General features: G+C 59.6%; 1 protein-coding gene across 9 annotated transcripts in view; it reads right to left on the reverse strand.

The window, feature by feature from the left end:
* Positions 1-10,367: 10,367 nt before the first annotated feature.
* Positions 10,368-25,489, reverse strand: part of CTTN (cortactin) — a 30,190-nt gene continuing 15,068 nt past the window's right edge. For 7 of the 9 annotated variants that reach the window (XM_086676630.1, XM_086676632.1, XM_086676634.1 and 4 more), the window contains exons 9-17: positions 23,700-23,810; positions 22,839-22,949; positions 20,439-20,494; positions 18,175-18,244; positions 16,047-16,195; positions 13,498-13,593; positions 12,298-12,442; positions 11,438-11,509; positions 10,368-10,661 (exon numbers count right to left, since the gene is read on the reverse strand). In XM_086676630.1, coding sequence (XP_086532756.1) covers positions 10,525-10,661; positions 11,438-11,509; positions 12,298-12,442; positions 13,498-13,593; positions 16,047-16,195; positions 18,175-18,244; positions 20,439-20,494; positions 22,839-22,949; positions 23,700-23,810 — 947 coding nt within the window. In that variant the 3' untranslated portion in view covers positions 10,368-10,524. Of the gene's footprint in view, positions 10,662-11,437; positions 11,510-12,297; positions 12,443-13,497; positions 13,594-16,033; positions 16,196-18,174; positions 18,245-20,438; positions 20,495-21,889; positions 22,001-22,838; positions 22,950-23,699; positions 23,811-25,489 lie in introns of all 9 variants that reach the window. The other 2 variants (XM_086676638.1, XM_086676631.1) reach the window with 2 other exon arrangements.

A 25,489-nucleotide genomic window follows, 5' to 3' on the forward strand; every position in this document is an offset into this window, starting at 1 on the left:
CCTGGGACCCGGTTAGAAATGCAAATGTTTGGGACACCTGGGTGGCTCAGCCGGCTAAGCGTCTGGCTCTCGGTGTTAGCCCAGGTCGTGATCTCAAGGCTCGTGGGTTCGAGCCCCAGGTCAGGCTCCAGTGTGGAGCCTGCTTGGGATTCTCTCTCCCCCTCTCTCTCTGTCCCTCCCCTGTTCATGCTCTCTAAATAAATAAATAAATGGGGAGGAATGCAAACGTCTGTCCCTCCCCCACCCGCAGAACGAGAAGCTCTGGGGCAGGACCCAGCCACAAAAGCTAACAAGCCTTCCAGGTGACCCTGGTGCCTGCTGGAGTTTGCAAGTCCCTTCTCCAAAGCGACCCCTGCAAAATAAACCTGCCCCAACCCTCTGTGCAGTGTCCGGGGTCGCTGCCACTCCAGCAAGTCCCACGTGGCTGTGTAGGGCTGAGTGCGTGCCCCACTCCCCCAGGGGCTGTGGCCCGCAGGTCACTGAGGTCTGCGTGTGGACGCCTCGGAGAACAGCTCATGGAGCCAAGCTGAATGCCCCGAGGGAGGGCACCGGGGGCCTGAGGCCACTTCCGTCCTGTGCCAAGGAAACCCACCCAGCGAGTTTCACTGCTCAGCGTGGGACTTCACCTGGGAACCAGCCGCCCGGCCCCCCTCTGCACCACCCACCAGTCTGTGAACCCCGCAACCTCTGGGCTCCTCAGCGGTCTCATCTGAGATATGGACTGACGATCCCTGAGGCCCCAGGAACCTGTGGGGGCACACGAGGTCTTGCCTGGGAAATGGCATACCACTGCCAGCGGGCATAAACAAAGACAGATGGGATCCTCTTGTTAATCAAGTGTCGAATGAAACTCAGGAAAGTGTCAGGCAAGAGCGTGTCTCCCTTCCCCGCTGGCTTCCCGAACCCCAGGGTGCCTCCCCAAAGCTCTCGCCTATTAAGGATTCCTTGTGATCCTTCCCTGGCCTGGTGCATACATCTGCAAGCATATGCGTATGAATCATTTTAAAAACCCAAATATAGCTCACTCTACTCACTGCTCTGTACTAGTCTTGCTCCTTTCAAAATTATGAAACCGATCGGTTTGAAACAGACGACGGGGAGCTGCGAACACTCACGTCCACCACCCAGCTTGAGACGTCGGACGTTACCGGGACGCTCGTCCCTTTCGTCCCTCGATTCCACCTCCTTCCCTCCACCCCAGACGTAACCACTGCCCTGAACTCGGTGTTTATCATCTCTCTGCATGTTGCGACGTGCGCATCGCTTACGTATGTGCCCATAAATGATATGTGGTAGTACCATGCACATTTTAAAACCTTATACGGGCGTCTGGGGGGCTCAGTCGGCTGAGCGTCCGACTTCGGCTCAGGTCATGATCTCACATTCGTGGGTTCGAGCCCCGCGTCAGGCTCTGTGCTGACAGCTGGGAGCCTGGAGCCTGCTTTGCATTCTGTGTCTCCCTCCCTCCGCCCCTCCCCCCCCCCCCATTCGCACGCTCTCCAAAAAATAAATAATAAAAATAAATAAAACTTGACAGAAACTGTCTGTACGTCATGCATGATTAGTTAGCAATCCTCATCAAGAGAACAGTGCCTGACACTGAGTCCCCAGCCAGTTAACTGGTGGCTAGCATCATCATCGATAGTATAATTATTGGCAATCGTGAATCCCGCAGCTGGCTTATTTATTTCAATATCACTTTTGAGGCTCATCAAACACGACAGATGCAGCTCGAAATCATTCATGTTCACAGTTGAATCTTATTTCATTATAGGAATATATCAAAATTGATGTATCCCTTCATCTGTCGATTAATCTTTACATTTTTTTTTTTTTTTTTGCTATAAAAACGATGCTTTTCGACATCATGCTGAATGAAACAAGCCTGCCCCGAATTACCATGTGTTGTATGATCCCATTTACATGATGTCTAGAGCAGGAAGATTCAGAGACAGACAGGAGATGATGAGTGGGTGGCGGGGGCTGGGGGAGGGGGGTGGCTGCTGCCAGGCATGGGGTTGCTTTTTGGGTGACGAGAATGTTCTGGAATCAGACAGAGGTGATATTCCCGTAACTCTGCGAATACACTAAAAGCCGTTAAACTGTGCACTATATAGGTGAGTTGTACGGTAAGCAAATTATGTCTCAATACATCTTTTGGGTTTTTTGTTAAGAAAAAAAATGGTTTTTTAAACGTAACGTGGGGCCCTACGTTGGATCTTGGAGCAGAAAAAGGACACTCGTGGAAAAACTTAAATCCAAAAAAAGGCTGCCATTTAGTGAATGGTGTTGTACCAACGTTAATTTCTCAGTTTGAATGAGGGGACCGCGGTTGGATAAGAGGTTAATCTTAGGCGAAATCGGCAGGGAGTATATAAGAATTCCTCGTATCATAATTCACAACTTTTCTATGAAATTATTCCAAAATTAAAAAAAAAAAAGCGAGTAGGGCTGCCGTGAGTACCCGCAAGTGCGCGTGTATGAGAGGCTCGGGAGCTCACTCAGGACTGGAGTCATGGAGCCGTAGGACACGGCATCTCCGGGCTCCTGGGAAGGACCCGGCCGCTGCCCCCGGGACAGCGTGCCTGTCAGCTGACGCGCATCTTGGCAACGGCTCCCAGGCGCCCGGCTCCTCGGCACCGGTGTTCGGCACCGTCCCGCAGGCCCTGCGGATGGGCACGGAGGTCATCTCTGCTCCACGCACACGAAGTACAACCGGGGTAAATCCCTGCAAGTAAACCGTGGGGGGTGAAGGGCGTTTGAGCCACTTTCTTGAGTCCTTGAAGGGCCTGACGGCCGCCCCCTCACTTGAATCTCCCGCTGTTTCCCTAGGCCAGGAACTTGGGACCAGATTAGCAGGGCGGTCGTGGGTCAGCAGCTGTCACGAGGCTTCGGTTGAGGTGCTGACCGAGATTTTCTGGGCACGGACGGTTGGTTTCCAAGGTGACGCGCTCACGGGGCTGACGGCAGGAGGCCTCGGTCCCTTGCCACCCTGGCCTCGAGGGCCGTCGGAGCTTCCTCACGACAGGGTGCCGGCTTCTCTGAGAGCCCGTGATCTAGGAGAGCGAGGCAGGGCCTGCCGTGTCTCCTACGACCTCCCGTCTGGAGGTGACACCTGCCACGTTCACGGTGTCCTATCGTTACGCAGGTTGCCCCGTTCTGGGAGGCAGGGACTGCACGAGGACACGATACAGGGACACAAAGAGTACTGGAGTCATCTCGGGGGCTGGCTGTGACCTCACCATTGCCGCTCACGGACGAAGGTAGGACCATAAACCCACTTAGTCGATTCTGTTACAAAGGGGTAAAGAGCATCTACCAAAACCTGACAGGTGACACTGCACTTGATGGTGAAGGACCGAGTGCTTTCCTCCTAAGGCTGGAAACAAGGACGTGTGCTGTCAGTCCTCTCGGCACAGCACTGGACGTTCTAGCTGAGGCGATATGGCAAGAAAAGGCACACAGACCAGAAAGGGAAAAAATACACCTGTCTCATTTTGCAGGTGATTGTCTACACAGAAGATCCCAAAGAATCTACAAAAAAAAAACTGAAAAAACCCACAGAAGTTCCTAGAACTTCTGAGGGAGCTCAGTAAGGTTGCAAGATATAAGATAAACATACAAAAATCTACCGCCCTTCCATAGCCTACCAACGGATGTGTGTGTACTGAAAACGGAAATACGGTTCATGGCTGCGAAAAAGTAAATGAAACGTAAATGTAGATCTGGTCAAACACACGCAAGACCTCCATCCTGAAAACTACAAAAAGCTGGTGAAATAGACGAAAGAAAATGTAAAGAAACGGAGGGAAATACCGTGTTTCTATACGGGATGGCTCTACCTAGTGAAGACGCTATGTAAGTGTAACGTAATTCGTACCCAGATCCCAGCAAGATTTTTTTTGTGGATGTCAACAAGACGGTTCTAGATTTATACAGGACAGCGAAAGAACTACAACAGCTAAAACAATTTGGAAAGGAAGACTAGTGAGAGAAATCAGTTTACCCGATGTCAAGACTTACTTTCGAGCTGCTATAATCGAGACTGTGGTATTGATGGAAACACAAAGGGATCAATGGAACAGAGTGAAGAACGCACATCCACTCCAACCACACATTCCTGCCAACCGAAAAATGTTTCGTTTTGTTTACAAACATAAATATTACTGTTTTCTTTGTTTGCAGTAAATGGAACATGAGGCCTTTTTATTTTTTTTCAAGGACACATGGCAAGAGGTAGTAAGAACCCCTGAAACACACAGGGTTAAATTCCAAAACTGTAGTTTTATTTATGACCTTCGTCTTTCAGGGCTCTGGGGCCAAGAAGTCGGATATCACGTGGGCATCAAGATGCCTAAATGATCCTTCCAGAAAACAGATGGGATCTTCAGGGCTGAAAAGGCTGCAAAAACTCCTGGGTGCACTTAGAATAAAGTCCAATCCTCTTAATTGGCTCATAAAGCCCTTCATGATCCGGCCCTGCCCGTGTCTCTAGCTCCCGTGTTGTCCTCTCGCACACGGGCTGCCCTGCTGGGCCTGGCTTTCCTGTACTTGTCCTCCAACACTCAGCTCCGGCCTGACCTCATCCCACAGTCTGTCCGTGGCTCCGCCCGGCTGCCCTCCCCGGGCTGCCCACAGCACCCCTACTTGTCATACGGTAACAGGACTGTCCGCCTGTCGTCGTGGTGACGAACGACAGGACTCAGATGACCTCTTCCCTTCAGACCATTTGCCATTTCAGCGTGCAAGCCAACGGCACGTAGTGCATTCACAATGTCGTGCGACCTCCACCTGCATCGAGTGCGGGCACGTCACCGCCCCAAAAGGAAACCCGAGAGCCGCTGGCAGTCACTCCCTCCTTCCCCCATCCTCCAGCCCCTCGTAACCACTACTCCGCTTTCTATGGACCTGCAGAGACTGTCTCTTTATCCCCGCATCCCTAATTCTCGAAAAGGATTTTTTTTTTTTTTTTTTTTAATTTATTTTTGGGACAGAGAGAGACAGAGCATGAACGGGGGAGGGGCAGAGAGAGAGGGAGACACAGAATCAGAAACAGGCTCCAGGCTCTGAGCCATCAGCCCAGAGCCCGACGCGGGGCTCGAACTCCCGGACCGCGAGATCGTGACCTGGCTGAAGTCGGACGCTTAACCGACTGCGCCACCCAGGCGCCCCTCGAAAAGGATTTTTTAATACTTATTGATTGTTGAGAGAGAGAGACCGAGCATGAGCGGGGGAAGAGCAGAGAGGGAGGGAGACAGAGGATCCCAAGCAGGCTCCGAGCTGTCAGGGCAAAGCCTGACGTGGGGCTCGAACTCACAAACCACAGGATCGTGACCCGAGCCGCAGTCGGACGCTCAACCAACCGCGCCACCCAGACGCCTGTTTCGGTTGCACTGACCAAACGTCACACAACCTCTTTTCCGTAGCCCAGATCTGAGGGCCACACAGACAGGTTACTTCGGTCTCCAGCGTTGCCAATGGGCAGATGCCTCCCCGCCGAGGGCCCTGGTTTCACTGGGCTCCTCTGCCCAGGGCTGCGTGCACCCTGCTCGGCTGGGAGCCTCACCTCCCGCCCCCGTGTGTGCGCAAGCCCCTCGGCTGTCGGTTCCGCCGGCTGTAACCGACGACCTCACGCTACTCAGACCTCGAGGGCGAGCCTTCTGTTCTGCTCCTGCTGCTGCTTCTGCTTTGGCCCCTGAAGATGTCCTCGACCTTCCTACAGGCTCAGCTCTACGTGTAAAAAGAGGTTTGTTGCAACTCATCTCACACTTCAGGTATTTTGTGGCAAGACGGGTGTCATGACGTCTAGTCCCCAGGATTTCCAGGACCGAAAGTCCTTGTTTTGAATTTGTACCATGAGCCCGTCGTGAGTCACTCGTGAGTACGGAGCAAACAGACAATGAAAAGGACAGAGAAGGAAGGAAAGAAGGGGACCGACCACTGAGGGTAAAATGAAGTCCAAGTAACAAGAATATGCATCTTCACTTACTAGACTGTCAGAGATCTCACGTTGTTACAGCACTTGAGTTCGGCCAAAGAAGAGAGACGTGTTCTCACGTGGAGGCTAATGCAAACCTTTTCAGAGGGAAATTTCATATTCACGGACCCAGCGAATCAGCTGGGAAGCTGTTCGCGCTTACAGCAGAAATGACAATGGTTTAGACAGAATAAAAGTTTCTCTCTCTGCCTCATCAGAACACACAAGCCAACAAAAAAAGGTTCCGAAGCATGCAAAACCAACGGGGCAGCTCCTTGGTGTCGTCATGAACCCAGGCTCTTTCTATCTTTCTGTTCCACTATCCTCAGAAAGTACCGTTGAGGTGCCTCGTAGTCCGCGAGAGCTGGCAGAGCTCCAGCCATCACACCCGCATTCCAGACAACAGAAAGGAGAAACGGAGAGAGGGGAGAGGTCAAAAGACACTCCCACCATCAGTCCCCTCTGCAAGGACCGTCCCCAGAAATCCTCCACAACCAGGTTTCACTTCCAAACCACTCACGTAGCCTCGTCGCGTAAGTGATGGGAAATACGGCCTTTTAACCGGGCTGCACTTCTGAAGACAACTGAGATGGGTGACTAGGAAGTGGGGGAAAGGCAAGCAGTGGTCTCTCCGGCACTCAGCCACCCCCTCCGATCGCTCACCCTCCGGACGCCTGCGCCCAGGAATGCCGGGACACCGAGAGGCACCGTCCGTGACAGCAAAGTAAACATCCATCTGTGGGGCTCGCCTAATCGCCACGTTGCCAAGTGAGATTCTGCACAGGGGACACAAAAAGATGTAATAAAGCCCGACAAAACGTATTGTTTAAGAAGCAAGTTGCAGGGCGCCTGGGAGGCTCGCTCCGACTCTCGGCTTCGGCCCAGGTCGCGATCTCCGGTTCTAGGGTTCGAGCCTCGCATCGGGCTCTGCCAGGCCTCCCAGGACCGTCTACCTCGCCTTCCTTCCACCCCCGCCTATAGGAACCCGGCCCCTCCCCTGGCAACGATACTCAGAGGCAACTTCTGAATCGACTTATTGGGGGCTGGAAAGATCTACTTAAAAAAACACTTCGGATTAACAACGTATGGCGTTTCTCTGACACGGTGAACGGAACAGGTCCCGTGAGTCGGTAACACGGAGCCCACGGCCCAGGCGGGAGACAGGGCACAGCTCCCGTTCAGAAAAGACGGTGCAGATTCCACGGACACGGAATGTCCAGGAAGGGCAAACCCAGAAAGGAGGGGAGTTGGGTGCCTGGGGCAGGGGATCGGGGAGTGACCGCCAATGGGCGCAGGGGTTCTCTCTGGGAGATGGGGCGGGGGGGGGGGGGGGATTCTGACATGCGGCTCACAAACCTGAACGCACTGAAAACCACCCACCTACGTGCCTGAGATGGGGGACTCGTGAGATTTGTGAACTGTATCTCAATAAACTGGTTTTAAAAATCATGCAGGGGCACCTGGCTGGTTCCGTCGGTAGAACATGTGGCTCTTGATCTCGAGGTTGTGAGTTTGAGTCCTGCTACTGGATGTAGAGATTACTTAAAAATATAATCTCAAGAAAACAAAAACAAACCACACAATGTGATGTTAAGTACTGTCCGCTGTGATAAAGAGAAGGGAAAGGGGTGGGGGCTAGGTTTGGGCAGACCCACAGATTTAAGTAGACTTTGAGGGAACACCGGCTGGCCGGGAGGGAGTGAGCCTGGGGGCACTGGCAGAAGGAACACTCCAAAGTGCAAAGGCCCTGAGGCAGCGACGTGCTGGCTCATCAGGAGGGAGAGCGGGAGGGGCGGTCAGCCTCGGGACCCTTGGTGAGGACCACAGCCTGACTCCCAGGGAAACAGAAGCTGCTCTGGGGTTCAGAGTCCCAGGAGGGATGTGAATTCACGTTGGAAACGTCTTCAGAGGGCAGGGGAGGTCGGAACCGCGGCTGGGAGCAGGAAGGCGGACCATGCCTCCCCGTCACGGCGGACAGCTGGCTGGCAGACGGGCCAGAGGGGAGAAGGAAGAAGTCAGGGTGACTCCAAGGCTGCAGGCGTCAGAAAGGGAAGGATGGAGCCGCCTTTGCGGAGTCGAGGGTCCGCAGGAGGGGCAGGCGTGGGGTCAGCTTTGGAGTCCGGCCACATGGGGACGACAAGAAGGCGGTTCGGCATCTGGACGGGGAGGCCCGTCTGCAGGATCGTCCCCAAGTGTGGGTGTCTGCAGGCCAGGAATGTGTCCGAGGACAAAGCCCTGGGGCACCCCGCCATTTAAAAGTCCGGAGGAGAGAGCATCACGCATCAGGACTAAGAGGGGACAGGAGAACGGGGGTCCCGGGAGCGGCTGCTGAGAACGTTCCCAGGACAGATGTGGCGGCAGAACCTGGGGGCACGTCAGGTAAGACGCAGCTCCGGTCCCAGCCCCCGGGGATCCCCGAGGGGGCGTCGGCGGACTGGGGTGGGCCGGGCAGCCGGACGGAGCAGGTGCGTGAGAAAACAGGAACACAGCAGCCAATAGGCGGAGGCGAGCCCAATGTCCGTGAACGGACGAGTGGATGGACGAGGTCTGGCCCCACCCTGGACCGTCACTCGGCCCTGACAAGGAGGGACACCCTGATGCCTGCCACAACGTGGCTGTGGACCCGGGGGACGTGATGCCGAGTGAAACACACACAGAAGAACAGACCCCCCTGTGATCCTCCCGCACATGGTCCCTACCACTACCCCGGGGCGGTGGGGGACACCAGCTCCTGAAAAAAGGAAAGACGCGTGAATCTGGATGGTCTGTGATCTGTGCTGCCCCCCCCCCCCCCCCCCGGGTCTTCCAGGGGCGGCGAGGGCAGCTTTTCCAGAAGTCTCAAAGCCCTGTCCTGCCACACGAGACGCCCGCCAGGGGATGCCTGCCTCTGGCCGTGGCCTCTGGGGGGCCAGGTCTGCGGACAGCACGCGGCCCCTCCACACCAGACGGCGAGGGGGGACGGCTCCACGGCACAAACCCGCATGACCAGGAGCGGACCGCCTCTCAGCCGGGCGGCCCACGTCTGCTCACCGAAGCTGTCCACCCGGTCAGGTCCACGCCAGCCTCCGCACGCCCCGCGTTCACCGGCTGCTTCTAGGTTACCGTGTCCAGCGGTCGGCCCAGGGCAGGCCCAGGAGCCAGGCCTCGCGTCCACCAGCCCCTCTGCTCACGAGTGTTGCTCTCTCGGACCTCGATTTACTGCACCCCAAAGGATAACGGAGCCTGGGCCGCACGATAACCATCTCGGGGTTTCGGAAGCATAGTTCAAAAAATGGATTTCTAAAGGAACGTTTTCTATTTTGCTTAGAATCCTTGTCCAAAAACTTGACAACGTCAGAGCATAAATACAGTTCCCTCATAAAAAGTGCCTCTTAAAAGGGGGATCCTTAGTTGGTCTAGAGCTGAGAAATTACAGGGTCAGGGGACAGGGAGCCACCTAAGTGACTGAATCCCAAAACAAAATCAGCAAGCAAGTGGATCAAAAAAAGTTTATTTTGAATATTTAATTAAAAAAAAAAAAACCACACCTAGGACGTGTGCTACAGAAACTTAGATACAATAATTGCATATAAAACCCAACCTAACCGTGGTAAAGCGAGGACTATGCAGAAATGCACTCCAGGAGACGGACGCCGACATCTCGAACTCCGGAGACCGCCCCCCACAGACCTGGGAAGACACCACTGTGACCGCGGCAGGCGCTGACCCGGCCGCCAGGCCCCCAGGAGGGCAGCGGCCCCCCCATGCAGCACCCGCGGGGGACATCCTGGCTGGGAGAAGGCCCCCTCCACTCCACTTCTTAGCCGAGTCCGCCAATCCCATCCTACCGTCCTGACACGGTATTTTGGCACAAAGCGCAGGGGTGCCTCAACAGGAAGAACGTTTCTGGTGGTTTCCGGCAGAGAAGGCACCTGCCTGCCCGCAGTGGCGGCCGTTTTCTCACGCAACAGATGCAGAGCCGCGTGCGGCCAGGGAAGGCCCTCCGGTAACACACTGGGGACACTGCCTGGCGGGTGGCGGCAGTCGGGGGAGGGAGGCGGGAGGGGGACTGGGCCTGGGGAACAAGTCCCGGGGGCCTCCCAGCACAGGGTGCTCCCATCTGGAGACACAGCCACCGCCCTCTACCCTCCCCTTGGTCCTGACCTCCCGTCAGGCCTCCCTCCTCCTGGGACGGCAAGCCCCACCCGACACCCACACGACCACGTCCGTCAGGGGCCCCGAACGCCGCCGCCGAGGGGCGAGGACAATACCACGCCCTCAGGAGAACTAACGGTCCCCCAAATGGCTCCATGTGCCGATTTGGCCAAAAAAAAAAAAAAAAAAAAAGGAAAAGGAAAAGAAAAAGAAAGAAAATACCTCGAATGCGTAAAATCAATGACCAAAGTCCTCCTAAGGAACGTGATTACAATATATTAGCAAATTCTGTGGCGTAAACATTTCCAAAAGCATCAGCAGAAGTATTAAATACAAAAGCGGCACGTCCACGGCCCTCCCGGCCCCGGACACCCACGGACGGCGGGAGTGGCACGTGGCGGGGGCCGGCGGGCCTACTGCCGCAGCTCCACGTAGTTGGCCGGGAAGAGCCCGTACCTGCCCTTACAGAGCCCCCGCCACCAGCCGTCGTCGATCATCTCTATGTTGGTGACGATGTCGTCGGGGTCGAAGGAGATCTCGTCGTCACCCGCTAGGAAAGAGGAGGATGCAGAGAAAGGACGGTGAACCGCAGGGTCTCCCGCCACGGGCCCCGCCGGGCAGACACCTGGACCTGTGCACCCGGGCCGGGCAGCACAGCACGCGTGCCCAGGCTCCGGACACCAGGCTCCTCCCACTCTCCTGCCGCACAGGGGACTTTCACGGGGCGCACAGGGGAGCCCAGACGGCAGCCCGCGCGGCACAGCACCAGGATAAACCCACCAGGTCGTACAAATTACAGACGCCCGATTTCACAAGACCCACACCCAGGCACCCAAGCGCGTGGGCACGTCCGTAAACCACAGGAGGGGAGCAGGAAACTCTCCGTGGCCGCCCCCTCACAGGAGCATGGCCTCGGGCCGGCCGGGGGTCAGCCCAGGAGGAGAGGCGGTGAGGTGACGCGGAGCGGAGGGAAGCGGCCCCCACAGGACACGAGGTGCCCGGACGGCCGGGAAAACGTGGCTAGTCCGCAGGCATCCTGGCATCTCAGTGCCGACCGTGTCACTTGGAGGGGGAACCGTGCCTTTAGTGTGGGCAGCATCCTTGGTTTTGGGGAATTCACACTGGGGTCTCTAGGCGCAGGGACAACACCGCGGCCACGAGTGATGGGAGGTTCGGGGAGGTGCGGAAATGCAGAGAAAGGGGGCATTTTTGTGACTGTGAGATCATCCCCAACTTTTAAACGCTGTTAACAACGCTCTCGGAGTCAAACTGCCAAGAGCGGAGTGGCTGTGGAAACGAGTGCCAATGGGCACGTGGGCATCTCACCAGCCTGGTAGTCGTAGAGGGCGACAGCCGTGATCCCAAGGTCGTTTTCGTATTCGTCGTAGGTGTTCTCCTCTAAAAATAAACCAAGACAAGAGCTGAGGGGTAAGGGCAGCACCACGGAGCCGTCCGCCGTTAATTTCTTGTCCGCGAGGCCTTCCGGGCAGGAGAGGCCGTGGGGGGTGCCGGGCGAGATTCAGGAGGAAGGACTCCGGCTTCTGAGGAACAAACCCACCCCTTCCCAACGCCGACACCACCAGGCGCGCACGGTGACCCGGACGGGTACCGTGACGGCTTTCAGAGAATGGTTTTTGAAGGTTTAAAGATTTGTACTTTCAGGAAAGGTCACGTCGTGGTTAAGCGACTGGCAAGCCGCGGGGGGACGGCGCTGCCCAAATGCCCCCAGTCACGCTTGGGGAAAAGGTAAGACTCCATCGTGAGGTGTGCTGTCTGATGGATTCAGGTTAAATCTGTCCAAACGTATTGAACGAAATCTCGTCTTTAGGGATAAGAGACCGATTTCGGTGTTCGTCCCGCCGAAGCGTCCGTAAACTCTTCGGGGTGTATGGAAGCTGTTCCCGAAAACCTCAAGACACTCCGGCCTCCCGGAGCCCGGCTGTCACCAGCTGCCACTTTGGAGAGAGAGGAGCAGAGGCCCCTGCTTCCCACTCGGCCCCGCGGGCCGCCCCAGAGCAGCAGGGCCTTCCAGAAACCACACCCGAGAGGTCGGGTGCCCTCCCGGCAGGGGGGTGGACACCCCACAAGCAGGGGGAAGGTGGAAGGGGCCAGGCAACAGGGTGACGGACGTTCACGCGAAGGAGCAGAGACAGAGAGGGGCGTGGCAGGCGCCCCTGCGCCCATACCTGCTTGATAGTGGCCCGGGGCCTCCGCGGCCTCGTAGACGGCGTCCGGGGCGTAGGCCAGGCCCTGCTGGCCACCAGCCTCTCGGTAGTCGGCGGCCTCCACGCTGTACGTGGGCTGCGGCTCAGCCTTGAACGAAACCGCGTCCTGGGGGAGGGGAGCGTCAAGGAGACATCTGCTGTGGCCGGCAACGAGTCCCGACACGCAGCTCTGTCTCAGTCCTAGCGGGATCGGCCACGTGCACGCGCGAACGAGGAGGCCTCGCACCCGCTGACGTTCAAAGAACACTCGGACTCCAGTCGCGGCGAAGCAGCGTGAAGGGGCCACGTGCCATTTCCTGCCGAGTAACTTCCCCCCATCACGGGCCCCCCACGCCCGCAAGTAGGGCTGCAGGGCCTACGAGTCCAGGGGGCACGGCCGCCGTGCAGAGGGAGAGGCAGCCTGGACAGGGCCCCGGTGGCCACGTGACCCTGGGCCACCCCCGGGACCCAGACGCGCCGTCTGACGCTCTCCCGGGTTCATGAGCAACGCAGACGGCTCACCCCCTCGAGTCGCAGCTGAGCTGAGCTGCGTTCTGTCCCTCACACCCCAGTGGCCTCTGACGACCTCCTGGTGAGAAGGCGGGCACGGGAAGCTGGGCAGTGGCCGCGGGGATGCAGGGGACGGGATGCAGGGGCTCGGCCAGGAGTGGTCATGGGCCCGGGGCCAGGGGTGCCCCCGAGAGGCAGAGAGCCCAGTAATTCAAAGACATGGGTTCTGGGGCACAGGTGGGCGGTCACGAGGCACCGACGACGAGACTGAGGAGTAAGGGCCGAGGACAGTCTCTGGGGAACACAGTGTGCAAGGGGGATTGAGGGAAGGAGAGCGGGGAGGGCGGCCGGCGAAGCCAGGTCACGGGGAGGGTGGCAGGTGGGTGCCGGGACACAGGCGTCCAGGAGAGAGAGCGGGTTACAGAGTAAGTGACACGAAGACCAGAACCCACATCCGCGGCAGCAGGGGATCTGCCGGGAGGCGACGGACTGGCTGAGCACTGTGCCCCCCACCCCCCCAGCGCTCACGAGGGCTACTCTCCAGGCCACCGTCTCGGGTCAGGCAGCAAATGGAATATGTGGGGGTCCCTCCCCGTGCACGGTGGCTTCGACAGGGGAAGGGCGTCTTTGGAGAGTCAGAGACTCGTTCGCAAACTGAATGAAAACACCAACCTCATAGACGGGGCTTGAGGGCGGCCTCTCCTCAGCCGGCTGAGGGGTGGGAGACGCGGGGGGGGTTTGCTTCTGGGCTTGGGCTTGGGCTTGCTCCTGTAATCGAGAGACAAGGAAGGGTCGTCACCAGGCCGCCCCCACAGCAGGACTTCCCAGGGAAAGGCCACAGCCGAGCGCACACTACAGCCAAGCGCGGGGAGGACTGAGCACGGAGACAAGCACCTGGGACGGAGAGAACAAGGGGGCGTGAAGGTCAGGCATCGGCACAGACGGGACGTCAGGGGCGCAGCCCTCCTGCCGCCACCACGGGCAGAAGAGCGTGGGCACAGCGGTGCAGAGAGCCCGGCAGCAGCACGGCCGCCCCGCGCCCCGCACACACCCGATCTAGGGGTGAACGACAAGAACGTCGCGGCTCTGAGCTCACGCTGGAATGACAGACGCTTCTGGGGCCCTGAAAACGGGGTGAGCGTGCTCTGCGTGGAGGACGCGCACGGGAATCCCTGGGGCCAGAAGGTGGACAGTGGAGAACAGAATAGCGGCGCCTCGAAGGCGCGGACGGCACGTCCCCCAGATCCTGGCGGGGGGGGGGGGGGCGACCTCACACGGCCAGAGGGACCGAGGGTGTAAGAGGCTCGACAGGAGACAAGAGATGGCCGCAGGCTCCCCGGGGCCTGATGGAACCACAGGGCTCCTTCCTTCACGGAGGGAGGCAGGCACGTGCGAGGCGGACGAGGACACGCAGTCCCGGAAGCGGAGGCTGGAAGGGGCCCCGAGCCAGGGAAGGCGGGCGCCTCTAGAAGCGGGCGAAGGCGAGGGGGCGGATGGCCCCCTGGAGCCTCCACAGCCGAGAGAGGATAAACGCGTGTTGCCTCCACCGCGGCCGTGACAGTGGGGCGTGGCGGCCCCAGGACGGCAGCGCCGGCTGCCAGCCTGCGCGGTGGGGCCGTCGTGAACGAACTGCTGAGACGGAGACGGAGAGAGGGCGGCCGGCGCCCCGGGGCCACGCGCCAGGCAGCGGCAGCACCGCCAGGCAGCGGCAGCACCGCCAGGCAGCGGCAGCACCGCCAGGCAGCGGCAGCACCGTCAAGCGCACAGGCTGCTCGGAACCACCCAGGGGTGAGGCTCCCAAGGCCGGACGGGCTTGTGTCCGGGCCGCCCAAGTGCGAGTCGCCGTACGAGGCTCCGCCCATCAAAGCGCCTGGCCGCACGCACGCCCTTCTCCTGGGAGCTACCGAGACCCGACGGCCCGGCATGCGTGGATTCGCGAAGACCGGCCCGCCCGCCAACAGGAGCCTCCCACAGCCAAGAGGACTCCGGGGTGAGGGGCGCTGGGCTGGGAGTCGCGCACGGGGAGGAGCAGACGACAGGGCAGAGGCCGGAAGCGGGGACGACACGGCAGAAGGGGCGGTGGGGGGCTCGAAGCAAAGGTGCGAGCGCGGCAGAACGGCGGACGCGGCCCTTCTGCAGCCGCCCGCTCCTCTGAACCTTAGGGGCGCTGACGGGCCTCGGCGGTTAAAGCCTCGAGGCGTAACGTGAGGAAGGCGTTAATCACTTGCAGAAAGAAAAGCAACACGGGCGCCTGGTGGCTCAGTCGGTTAAGCGTCCGATGCTTGATTTTTGGCTCAGGTCACGATCTCGCGGTTCGAGAGTTCAAGCCCCGCATCGGGCTCTGCGCCCACAGCACAGGCGGGACGTCAGGGGCGCAGCCCTCCGGCCGAACCCGCTTGGGATGCTCTCTCCCCCTCCCCCACCCGTGTTCTGTCTCTCTCTCAAAGTAAAGACATAAACATAAAAAAATAAACAAAAAAAGCAGCAATTACACCAACGCGCTGTTACCCTGCGCGCACTACAACTTTCGGGGCTTGCTCATGCCTCGGGTGCCCGGTCCACGTTCACGCTCTCCCCCACCCGTCTCCCCTCGCTGGGGGTTCTCGGGGCCCAAACCACCGATCTGGGGAGGAAGGGCCCACGGAACTAAACACCGCTCCCGTGCCCTCTGACTCCGCGTAGCAGCCCTCCAGAGCGGCGGTGAGCTCCTCCGCGCCCGTTCACAGGGGGGCGGTGGGGCCATGGCGCACAGGCTGCCTGGCCAGTAGGTGACGTGCCACGGACGTCCGGTCAACGCAGAGAAGGCTGAGGATGGGACGAGCCCACGCCCGCCTGCTCGCGTCCGCCCCCCGCCCCCACCTTCTCTGGTGACACGCGGGACACAGAACACAGGCGACAGCAACAGACCAGGGACAGAAAGCCGCAAGGGTCACACAAGAAGCAGAAAGCAGGGCGGTGGCTCCACGGGGGGCTCCTTTCGCACCCTCGGCCCTCTCCCCGGGGGGAGAGGTCCAGAGGCGACGGGTCGGGACAGACACGGCCAGGGGCACATCGGGACAGGGCTCAGCGGCGGGCAGGCTTGCGGGTCAGCAGCACGGCGGACCGTCCGGCACCAGGCAGCCAAGGGCTCCCTGACGTGTGGGGTGAAGCCCCGGGGCTCCTGAGAGCACAGCCCGCAGTCAGGGCTCAAACCCGGTCCTTCCGGGACCTGCTGGACTCACGTGCAGCTGCCTCCGGGCCTCTTCCTGCTCCCGTCTCTCCTTGGCCATCCTCTGCGCCCTCTCCGCTTCCGCCTTCCGCCTGTCCTCCTGCTCCTTCTCCTTCGCCAGGTTTTCAAAGTTCGCTCTAATGTTGCTGGTTCTGCTGTTTGCTGCAGGGGGGAGGAGAGAGGGGCACAGCCGGCGTCAGAGCAGCGACAGCTCCCCTGGACCGGAGCACCGCGGGAGCCAACCGGGCGTGGAGGCGTCCCCCGGCGGCCCGCCTCCGGGCCACTCTGTCGGCTGCACGCGGTGCAGGACGACGGGACAGCGGAGGCCTCGCACCTGGAGCGTTTCGTGTTCCGAACAGCAGCACTTCCTCCCTAAGGATGCCCTCGATAAAACAGCAAACACTGATGTGCTGTAAATCTCGAGCCCTGAGAACACGTCTGTCCACCTCCTGAGACGGGCGGGAGGGGCCGCAGGCGCAAGCCCCGTGGTCTCGAGGAAAACCACTGGCGCGGCTGAGGCGCACGCTGATCTGATTCTCCACGGAACGTTCCCTGGCCTGAAATAACCGACAAGGCCTGAGCACACGCGGGCTGGCCTGTGGCGGACTCCTCTCTAAAGTGACGGAACGGAGTCCGTCGTGTGCAGTTATCGGGCAACGGCGAAGTCACGCTTTCAAGAAAAGTCTCGATTGTGGAAAACTCGTACCCGCTACTGCGAGCGTGACATTTCCCCAATTTTCCCTGGAGATGCTGACAAGATGGAGAATTCCACTAACGAACGTAACCTGGGGTTTTGTACGATGAAAAGAAACACCACACTTCAGAGATCAGCTGAACTCAGTGGCCTAGTATCTTCCAAACGCCCACTGCGTGCTACAGAACCAGGCCACTCTGTGCGGGCACCTAACCCCCAAGACAAGCGGGAACCCCCGCCCGTCTGAGACCGCTATCGTGAAAGAGCGTCCAGGGACCCGAGGAGCTACCGCCACGCCCTTCTCGCCTCCACCTGTGCATCTGGGGGGTCCAATCGCCTTCCTAAACGTGATTGGCCACAAGACACTGAAGGCAGAAGCAGCCGTGAGAATAAAGACCTTGCGCTAAGCCAATGCCAATGCCACACTTCCACGCGGTTTGGAAAACATAGTTACTTTTTCCAGGGAGAACATCATTACGTGAACGCGTAATATTTTATCGTTACTCGTAACATCCGAGATTCTCGGATTTTTGTTTCTCTTAACGTTTGTTTGTTTTTGAAAGAGAGAAACAGAGCATGAGCAGGGGAGGGGCAGAGAGAGAGGGAGGTGCAGAATCCGAAGCAGGCTCCAGGCTCCGAGCTGTCAGCACAGAGCCCCACGCTGGGCTCCAACCGATGAACTGTGAGATCATGACCTGAGCTGAAGTCGGACGCCCAACCCACCGAGCCACCCAGGCGCCCCCTTAAATTCTTGGTTTAACCTCACTACAGTAGAGATCAGGAGACGCAACCCCCACACACGAAAGCTCTCGGGGGCCCTCAATGATCCCCACAAGTGTGCAAGTGTCCCGAGGCCACCGAATCTGAGAAACACTGACCCAGGGAGCAAAGGGGACACTCGGCTTCCTATCTTCGACTTGCCACTTTCCATACGGTTTCCCCAGCTCAACAAACTCTCTAGGGCCTGGCCCACATGAGGGAAGGGCCTAAGGAGGCCTTTTCTCATAGCGGCCACCTCCAGGGATGGGGCGTGTGCAGCCTGTGCGGGGCCAAGGGACAGACGAGGCGGGAAGGTCTCCGTCAGCCTCTGCGCAGGCAGGCGGCACACTCCTCACAGCACAGCCGCGGCTGACGCGGGCACCGGAGAACCTCCCGGAACCCAGTCCCGGCAATGAGAAGGGCCCTTGCGGACGGGCAGTTAACCCAGCCCTGCCTCGGGAGGCGCCCCCAACACAGACCCCATCCATCGCCAGACGGCTGCCACCACGGCTGACGGGAGCCTGCGGGCGTCCGCGGGGACAGGCTGGCCTTCCGCCCGAGGGGGGCGAAACGCTGTCCCTGGAGGGAGCAGAACCAGGGCGCCCTCCGCTGCCCCAGCCGCTCCCAGCCGGCACCGTGCCCCCTGCGGGAGCCCCATGCGATGCCGGGTCCGTCCACCAGAACTCACCTGCCTCGACGGGGATGGTCTTCTGATAAGCAGAGGCCCCCTGGGTGACATCCTCGAAGGTGGAAGCATTCTAGCAAGAGAGAAGCAGGACACTCAGGGGAGCACCCCCCTCGCCCTCCACGGCCCGTGCGGGCTCCTACCGCAACGCAGGAGCCTGCTGGCCCCACGCCCACCTCTCCGCCCGGCATCACGCTGGGGTACGGCGTCAGGGCGGGAAGATGACCCTGCAGGACCCTGCACCGGCGGAGATGCGTCATCATGCACCCACGTGGACCCACACGGGGCACAACGTCAGGAGCGCACCCGATCTCAGCCGCACGAGCCTGGGCGACGGGCACACGTCAGCACAGGTTCGGGGCTGTGACAAACGCATCGCCCCGGCAGGGGTGCGGATAACTGGTCAGGGGAGAGGGCGGGCCCGAGTGAGGGCAGGCGTGTCCGCCAGACGTCTGGAGCGTCCTCTCACGTCTGCTAAAACTGCTCTAAAAAAACCTGCCAAAAAGCTACCCCAAAACTACGCGTCGGCCGGCATCGGGCCATCATAACCCAAGCGTGTGCTCCTCCCAAGCCCCTCGCGCACCCCCCTCCTCGGCCACTGAGACGGGCTCGAGAGCCGGCAGGAGCCCCGATGTCTCTGCTGGGCCACGTTCGAGCCTCGCTGGGCCTGATCGCCCACGTTTCCCAAGGCACGAGACCCCCCCTCCGCCACCACCTCGTCGATTTTGGAGGACAAACTCTGTCCCAGCAAAGCGACAGTGTGACTGTCGGATCCAGACGCGCAGAAGGGCTCACGGAGCGCGCCAGCCATCCTCGGTTCCCCTGTCAGGGAAACAGGCCTGAGGCTCAGGACGCTGCTGGTTTTCTGACACACAAACGAGGAGAAAGGGGCCCCGAGGTGGGGAGCAGGGCAACCCAAGCTCCCCTGGCCGCCGGAAACCTCTGAGAGGGGCACGCGCCCCTGGCCCACCTGCTCTGCCCCTCCCCGGCCGGCGGCCCCCCGGTCCCGGTGCCCGCAGCACACAGGGGTCACCGAGCCACCCTTGCCTCGTCTGCAAGGCGCGGCTGCTGGCCGTGTGACCAGACCTGCCCCATCCCGGGCACCCCCTCCCAAACTGCCGGCCATGCAACTGCGGGCCATGCGGCTTTCCAGAACACCCCACGCCACCCCCACCCCATCCTTGAGGGAGGAGGGCGTCAGCGCCCTCCCGACTGTTCCCTGTGGGTCCCGCTGCACCACGGCCTGCCCCGTCCAGCCGATTCTCCGGCACGCCGCTCAGGGTCGTCTCCGCCGCCTCCCCATCACCGCGCCCTGCCTCCTCACTGACCACGACCCCCTCCCTCCACCCCCCTCTCCTGGTCCCGCCTGCTGGGCACCCCTCCACCACTCCCGCCGTGGACCCGAGTCCCAGCGACCCCCCTCACTCAGGGACCACCTCGCATCGCCACCCGGCTCTCAACCCCTCGTACGCATCTACTGGGACCCAGGCAGTCACCACACCTCCCCAAGCCTGTGCCCCGCCCCTCGCTCCCAGGGCCACACACGGTCATGCGTGGAGTCCCCTGGGTGATGACGTCTGTGTGGTCGGCTGTGAGTCCGACGGAACTCCAGAAGACCGGCCGTGCCACCTGTGACCACGGGCCGGGCATGGGACCGGTCTTTGAGGACACTGGAGCCACAGCCCGGGCAGTCCACGCTGACGTGGCAGGACCACAGCCACCCCGGGTGTGAGGACTGACTGGCTGAGACTCCGAAGCCACCAGAGGGGACAGAGTCCCGGTGAGAGCAATGCGCTGGCTCTGGACACTGTCCCGCGGGCCCCCTGCAGTGAGGCGGGCGTTCTGGATGCGCGTGCTCCCACACAGCAGCCAGCGCCCCCATGTGGCCGGTGAGCTCTTCTACCGCGGCCACGTGACTGAGGGACTCCACTTCCAATTAGGTTTGCTACTGATGGGAATTCACGCGGCCACACGTCCTCAGGCTGCCCTAGCGTCTGAAGGTCCGGGTTCCGAGGGCAGCGCAGCCGCACGCCTTGGCGTTTTATAGTGCTGCGGCTGAGCTCGGGGCCCGCCTGGGCTGCTCCCTGCCCCACAGCACGGCTGTGCGGGGCCCAGCACCCGGGAAGCAGCGTTCCGAGTGTGGGTGCCTCTGAGAACAGGGCCCAGCACCGACCAGCGACGGTCCACAGGGCGGCGCGCAGCAAGGGCTCCGCAAGCTCCCGCCCCCGTCGGCCCAGCACGCCGCACCCCGGGCCGGGGCCACTCACCTTATCCATCCGATCCTTCTGCACTCCGTATTTTCCGCCGAATCCTTTGGAATAGTCTGAAATGTGGCACAACACGACACTTACTCTCAGGTCGAGCGCCAGGAGACGCGTGCAGGCAGATCCGGAAAGACCCAAGAAAATGCACCCAGAGCGAAAAGAAACGAGAACCGCCAGACGATGGGTCTTGCCTCGCAAGGCGAGTTTTGTTGCTACAACGGTACTCAGTACGCAGGCAGGCGAGGGGCGGGCAGAAAAGAGGCATGTGTGCGTGCTTTCCGCACTCTCCCGAGGGACAGAGGGTGTGGGGTGCGGGCTGGCAGGCAGGGACAGCGAGGGGACCGCAGCCCGGGCAGGGCACCGCTTCAATAGCACAGGCTTCCGCCCAGCAACGGCTGACCGTCCCCGCCCCTTCCTTCCGGTGTCCTGCTCTGAGCGCCACAAGGAGGCTCAGACGCGGGCTCCTCTTGCTTTTTACGAGAAAAACAATTCCACGGGGAAATTCTGGCAGCCGAATACTCGTGTCGCGGCAACGCAGACCTCCATGAGGGTCACACCGCCACGCGGCATCAATGCCACGCGGAGCCAAGGCCACGTCCAGGCCGTGTGCCGGACCAACTCAAGCGCGTGGCGCGCCTTCCCTCGCCCGCCCCCGGCACACGTTGCTAACTAACACTGGCACCGGAGGCCTGAACTCTGCCTCGGGATTCAGGGCCGCACTGCTCTCCAGCTGGGGTCCCACCCCGAACGGCTGAGTCCGGATCCTGACTGTAATCAAGTAAGGAAAAGAGGCAGATGCCACTCAGGCTCCCGATGCCTAGGAAGTCCCTGTCCCTTTTTAGCTGTGGGCACATACTGTCGGCTCTGTGTGAAGAACTCACACGCGACCCAGGTGGCGTCACCCAAAAACGGAGGACACACAGAAACATCCCCGCCCCAGCCGAAGACACCACCACAGAAGAAACACAGAGACCACACGGAACACGCCTGCCCCACGCCCCTCGCCGCCACCTGGCCTCTGGCCTAAGGCTAGTGGCCTGGCCGAACCGCACACGTCCCCCCCCGTCTCAGAGGCAGCGAGGCAGCGCGTTCAATGGCTCCCAGTGGTCACGGTCCACAGCACGAGCTCCTGTAGAAGGCTGCTGGGAGACCAGAGACAGCCCATCCCAGAAACTACTCACATGATGGGGTCAGAGTGACATTAACCTGTGAGCTACCGCCTCATTTTGCCAAACCCGAAGTCTGAAGGATAGAGGGGAAATGGGGGAGTGGAGGAAGGAGGGGTGCAAGTTAGAATCCCTCCAGCATAAAAGTGGGTTTCAAACACCCCCGTGCCCCTGATGAGGGATGGCGGGGAGCTCAGAAGGCTGAGCCCCTGAAGTCTGTGCTAGAAGCGGCTGCGCCAGAAGGCTGGGGGGGGGGAGCGGGGGGAGGGGGCTGGTGAGCGACTATGCCTTGCTGGGACTCGTGCTTGGCCGGTCTCTCCTTGTACTCAAACCCCACAGCACAGGAGTCCTGCCTCTCGGACTGAACACCAAATGTGCCTCCGAAACCAGCCTTGTAATCTGAAAATCCACCGGCAACAGTGGGGAAAACCGAGAGAGGACGCAATTCGGTTAGAATCGTACGAGCGAACGCACGAATCAAACGTGTCATTTAAAGAAGGCAGGGGCTCTGCCGGGCTCAGGGGCGGGAGCAGCTCCCGGGCTCACAGAGACTCCAAAGTCAGCTCCAAGGTTACAGGACAAACTGAAACTCTTAACGCTTCAGCCAAGATGTGAAAACAGGTTAGGAACTGCATCTGAAGTAATTCACAAAAGGCACTCCATGCTCTGAGATTCCCTTCCAGGCCCTACCCGTGCCGCAGACACGAGGGCATGTCTCTGTGCATGTGAAGAAAGACACGGTGTACAAAAGGACCGCACGGCCCCGCTTCCCGGAGTGCTGGCCTCAAGGGCGGGTGCAGGTCTGCGTCACCCACGAAGGTGTCCCCCACCCCCACCCCGCACCCTACGGCCCAGGGACACACTTCCGAGTAGAGGCAACGTCTCCCCTCCCGAAGCCCAGCACACTCTATCAACAGAGTTCATATGCGGGCAGAAAACAGCATTCCCGAAAATGCTACGGGTCCTGCCAGGTGCTTCAGACGCACAGGTGAGCGCAGGGCCTCATAGGCAGCTGGGGGGGGAGGGGGGAAGGGGGGTGCGGGGGGGGCGGGGTTCATCGCTGCATTAGCTAAAGAGCTTTTCCAAAATGTGGGAGGCACAGGACAACCCCAAACAGTGAAGATAAAACAACACGCTACAGAAATACGGCAGAAATACGGGACGTGGATGGAACTGTGGATGAAAAGAAACGAAATTCTGGAATGATCTCAAGCAGGAGCAGGCAAAGTCAGCGTACCTTTTTGGGACTCGTGCAGCTGCAATTTCTCCTGGTGATCCCAGCCAAGAGCACATTTGTCTTGTCTGTCCGTCTGCACGCCAAACTTTCCTCCAAACCCTTTCACATAGTCTAAGTGCACAAGAAAAGGCCACAAGCTAGTGTTAGCGGAGGGCACGCTTCCCACGCGGCCAAACACCCACCACGCGCCACATCCCTCCTTCCCCTCCTAGACCTTTCGCAAAACTTTAGGACGCATTCACGAGGAGGACCTCCTCGCGGCACATCTGGAAAGCAGCCTGATCTGTTGTGTCCGTATCGCGAACGCACACACATGGGACCCCAACAAGAAGCTCCGCACAGCCTGAACCAGCACCCACGGGCCATCACGATCGCACCGTTTGCAACACAGACGTGTGGCACGTGGCCACCATTACAGGTGACTGCTCGAGTCACGGGGTCCTGGGGCCAAACAGGCGTGAAGATACAGTTTCTTGCTTAACAGCTGTGTTGGGACTTGTGTTTTAAAGCTCGATGTTTAGGGGTGCCGGGGAGGCTCGGTCAGTTGGGCGCCCGACTTGGGCTCAGGTCACGATCTTGCAGATCATGAGTTCGAGCCCCGTGTTGGGCCCTGGGCTGACGGCTTGGAGCCCGGAGCCTGCTTCGGATTCTGGGTCTCCCCCCATCTCTGCCCCTCCCCCACTCACACTCTGTCTCTCAAAAGTGAATAAACGTTCTAAAAAAAAAAGCTTAAAGTTCACTGCTGAATTACAAAGGGGCATCTACTCTAGGGGTGGCTGGCCACGCTTCCCGTCTCCGTTCTGGTCAACAGCACTCAGCCCGTGAACGGCGGCTGGCGAGAGCAGACACCGCGGGAGTCACCTTTCTGGGATTCGTGCTTCTCCGTCTTGCCTTGGTACTCGAAGCCCACGGCGCTTCTATCCACCTTGTCCTTGTCGATGCCAAACTTGCCCCCGAAGCCCTTGGAGTAATCTGCAAACGAGGGCGGCACCGTTTTCGCAGCAGCAACGCAGTCGAGTGCGGGGACCTCTGAGAAAACGCTTCTGTCGCCCGAGCAAAACCGAAACAAACCCAACAAGGATCCCTCGGCCGCAGCGGAAGGTCACTAGCAGGGGGGACCCTGGAAGGCGTCACTTGTACGTGTAGGAACAGAAACGTCCAGAGTAGCAAACAGAGCAGATGAACGGCTATCGAATCTTCCCTTCGCTCCAAAGGAGATCAGAAGCAGGCGCGTTACCAAGCTTCTGAGGTCGAGACGAGCCACGGAGGCGCCGCGGCGAGCTGTCGAAAGGTCACCCTGCTTCACGAACTAAAGCCAGCAGAGGTGCACCGGTGGCACCTCCAAAGGAGGAGGACACGCACGAGGCATCTTCCAGAAACCTCACTTCCCCGCAAAGCTAAGTCACGGAAATACATGGCCTGATACTTAAGCACGGCTCCCCCAGGGACACGTGCGCGGAACAGAATGCGAAGATCAGAACCCTCAGGAGGCCCGGGGGCTGCCGAGGAGCCCCGTCTGCCCCAGGCACGTGGGCTCCCGCCACCCGACTTCCCGCAGGCGGTTTCTGCTCCTCACTGCCACATCGGGGAGAGAGTCTGAACAGCACCGAGCGGGATCCAAGAGCAGGCCCTGATCGGCAGGGTCACAGTGGGCAGAGGGGCCCGGTTAGCAGGCAGGGGCTGCGCACTCCAGGGCCAAGACTGCGGCCTCAGGGCAGACGGGCAGGCCTGAGACAGGAAGCACCCCGCGGGCCCACCGGCAGCTTCCCTGGGTAAATGCCGAGCCGGTGGTGTTCCCAGTGGCGGGGTTTAACCTTGTCTTTTAAAGAAACCCGGGTTTTTAAATAATATAGTGAGCTCTCTGTTTGTAAGGGTTGGCAATTATTTTTAAAAACTTAAATGTGCAGGGGCACCTGGGTGGCTCATTTGGTGAAGCATCCGACTCTGGGTTTCAGCTCAGGTCACAATCTCCTGGCTCACAAGTTCAAGCCCCGCGTCAGGCTCTGCACTGACAGTGCGGAGCCTCCTTGGGCATCTCTCTCTGCCCCTCCCCCAATTATTCTAAATAAACAAATAAATAAATACACAAGAATATTCAAACGTGCAGGGGTGCCTGGCTGGCTCAGTTGCTGGAGCACGTGACTTGTGACCTCAGGTTTCTAAGTCTAAGCAGCACGCTGCATGTAGCAATTACTGAAAAAAGATAAAATCTTAAAAAAATGTAACGTGCACGCAAAATAAACGCAAAAGAGCCAACAATCCGCGGCCTCTGCAGGAAGGTACCGCGTCTGTAGGGCACCCCGCACGGATGCAGCAGTCTGTCACCGATGCCTGGCAGGGGATCTAACCAGGGACAGGAAGACCAGCCTGGCCTGCAAGGACCCTCTGCCAGCATCCACCAAATTTTAAAGTCAAGGTCCTGTGACCCGGCAGTTCCTTTTCTGGGAATTTACTCTTCTGAGTAATCACATACGTCTGTGACACAAGAGAACAAGATTTTTAACTCCAAAAACCACCAAGAGGGGAGCCTGGGTGGCTCAGTCGGTTGGGCGTCCGACTTCGGCTCAGGTCACGATCTCGCGGTCCGTGAGTTCGAGCCCCGCGTTGGGCTCTGTGCCGACAGCTCAGAGCCTGGAGCCTGTTTCAGATTC

The sequence above is a fragment of the Puma concolor genome, chromosome D1 (genome assembly GCF_028749965.1).
Source record: "Puma concolor isolate L17-30 chromosome D1, mPumCon1.1.hap2, whole genome shotgun sequence".
In the NCBI taxonomy this organism is placed as follows: Eukaryota; Metazoa; Chordata; class Mammalia; order Carnivora; family Felidae; genus Puma; species Puma concolor.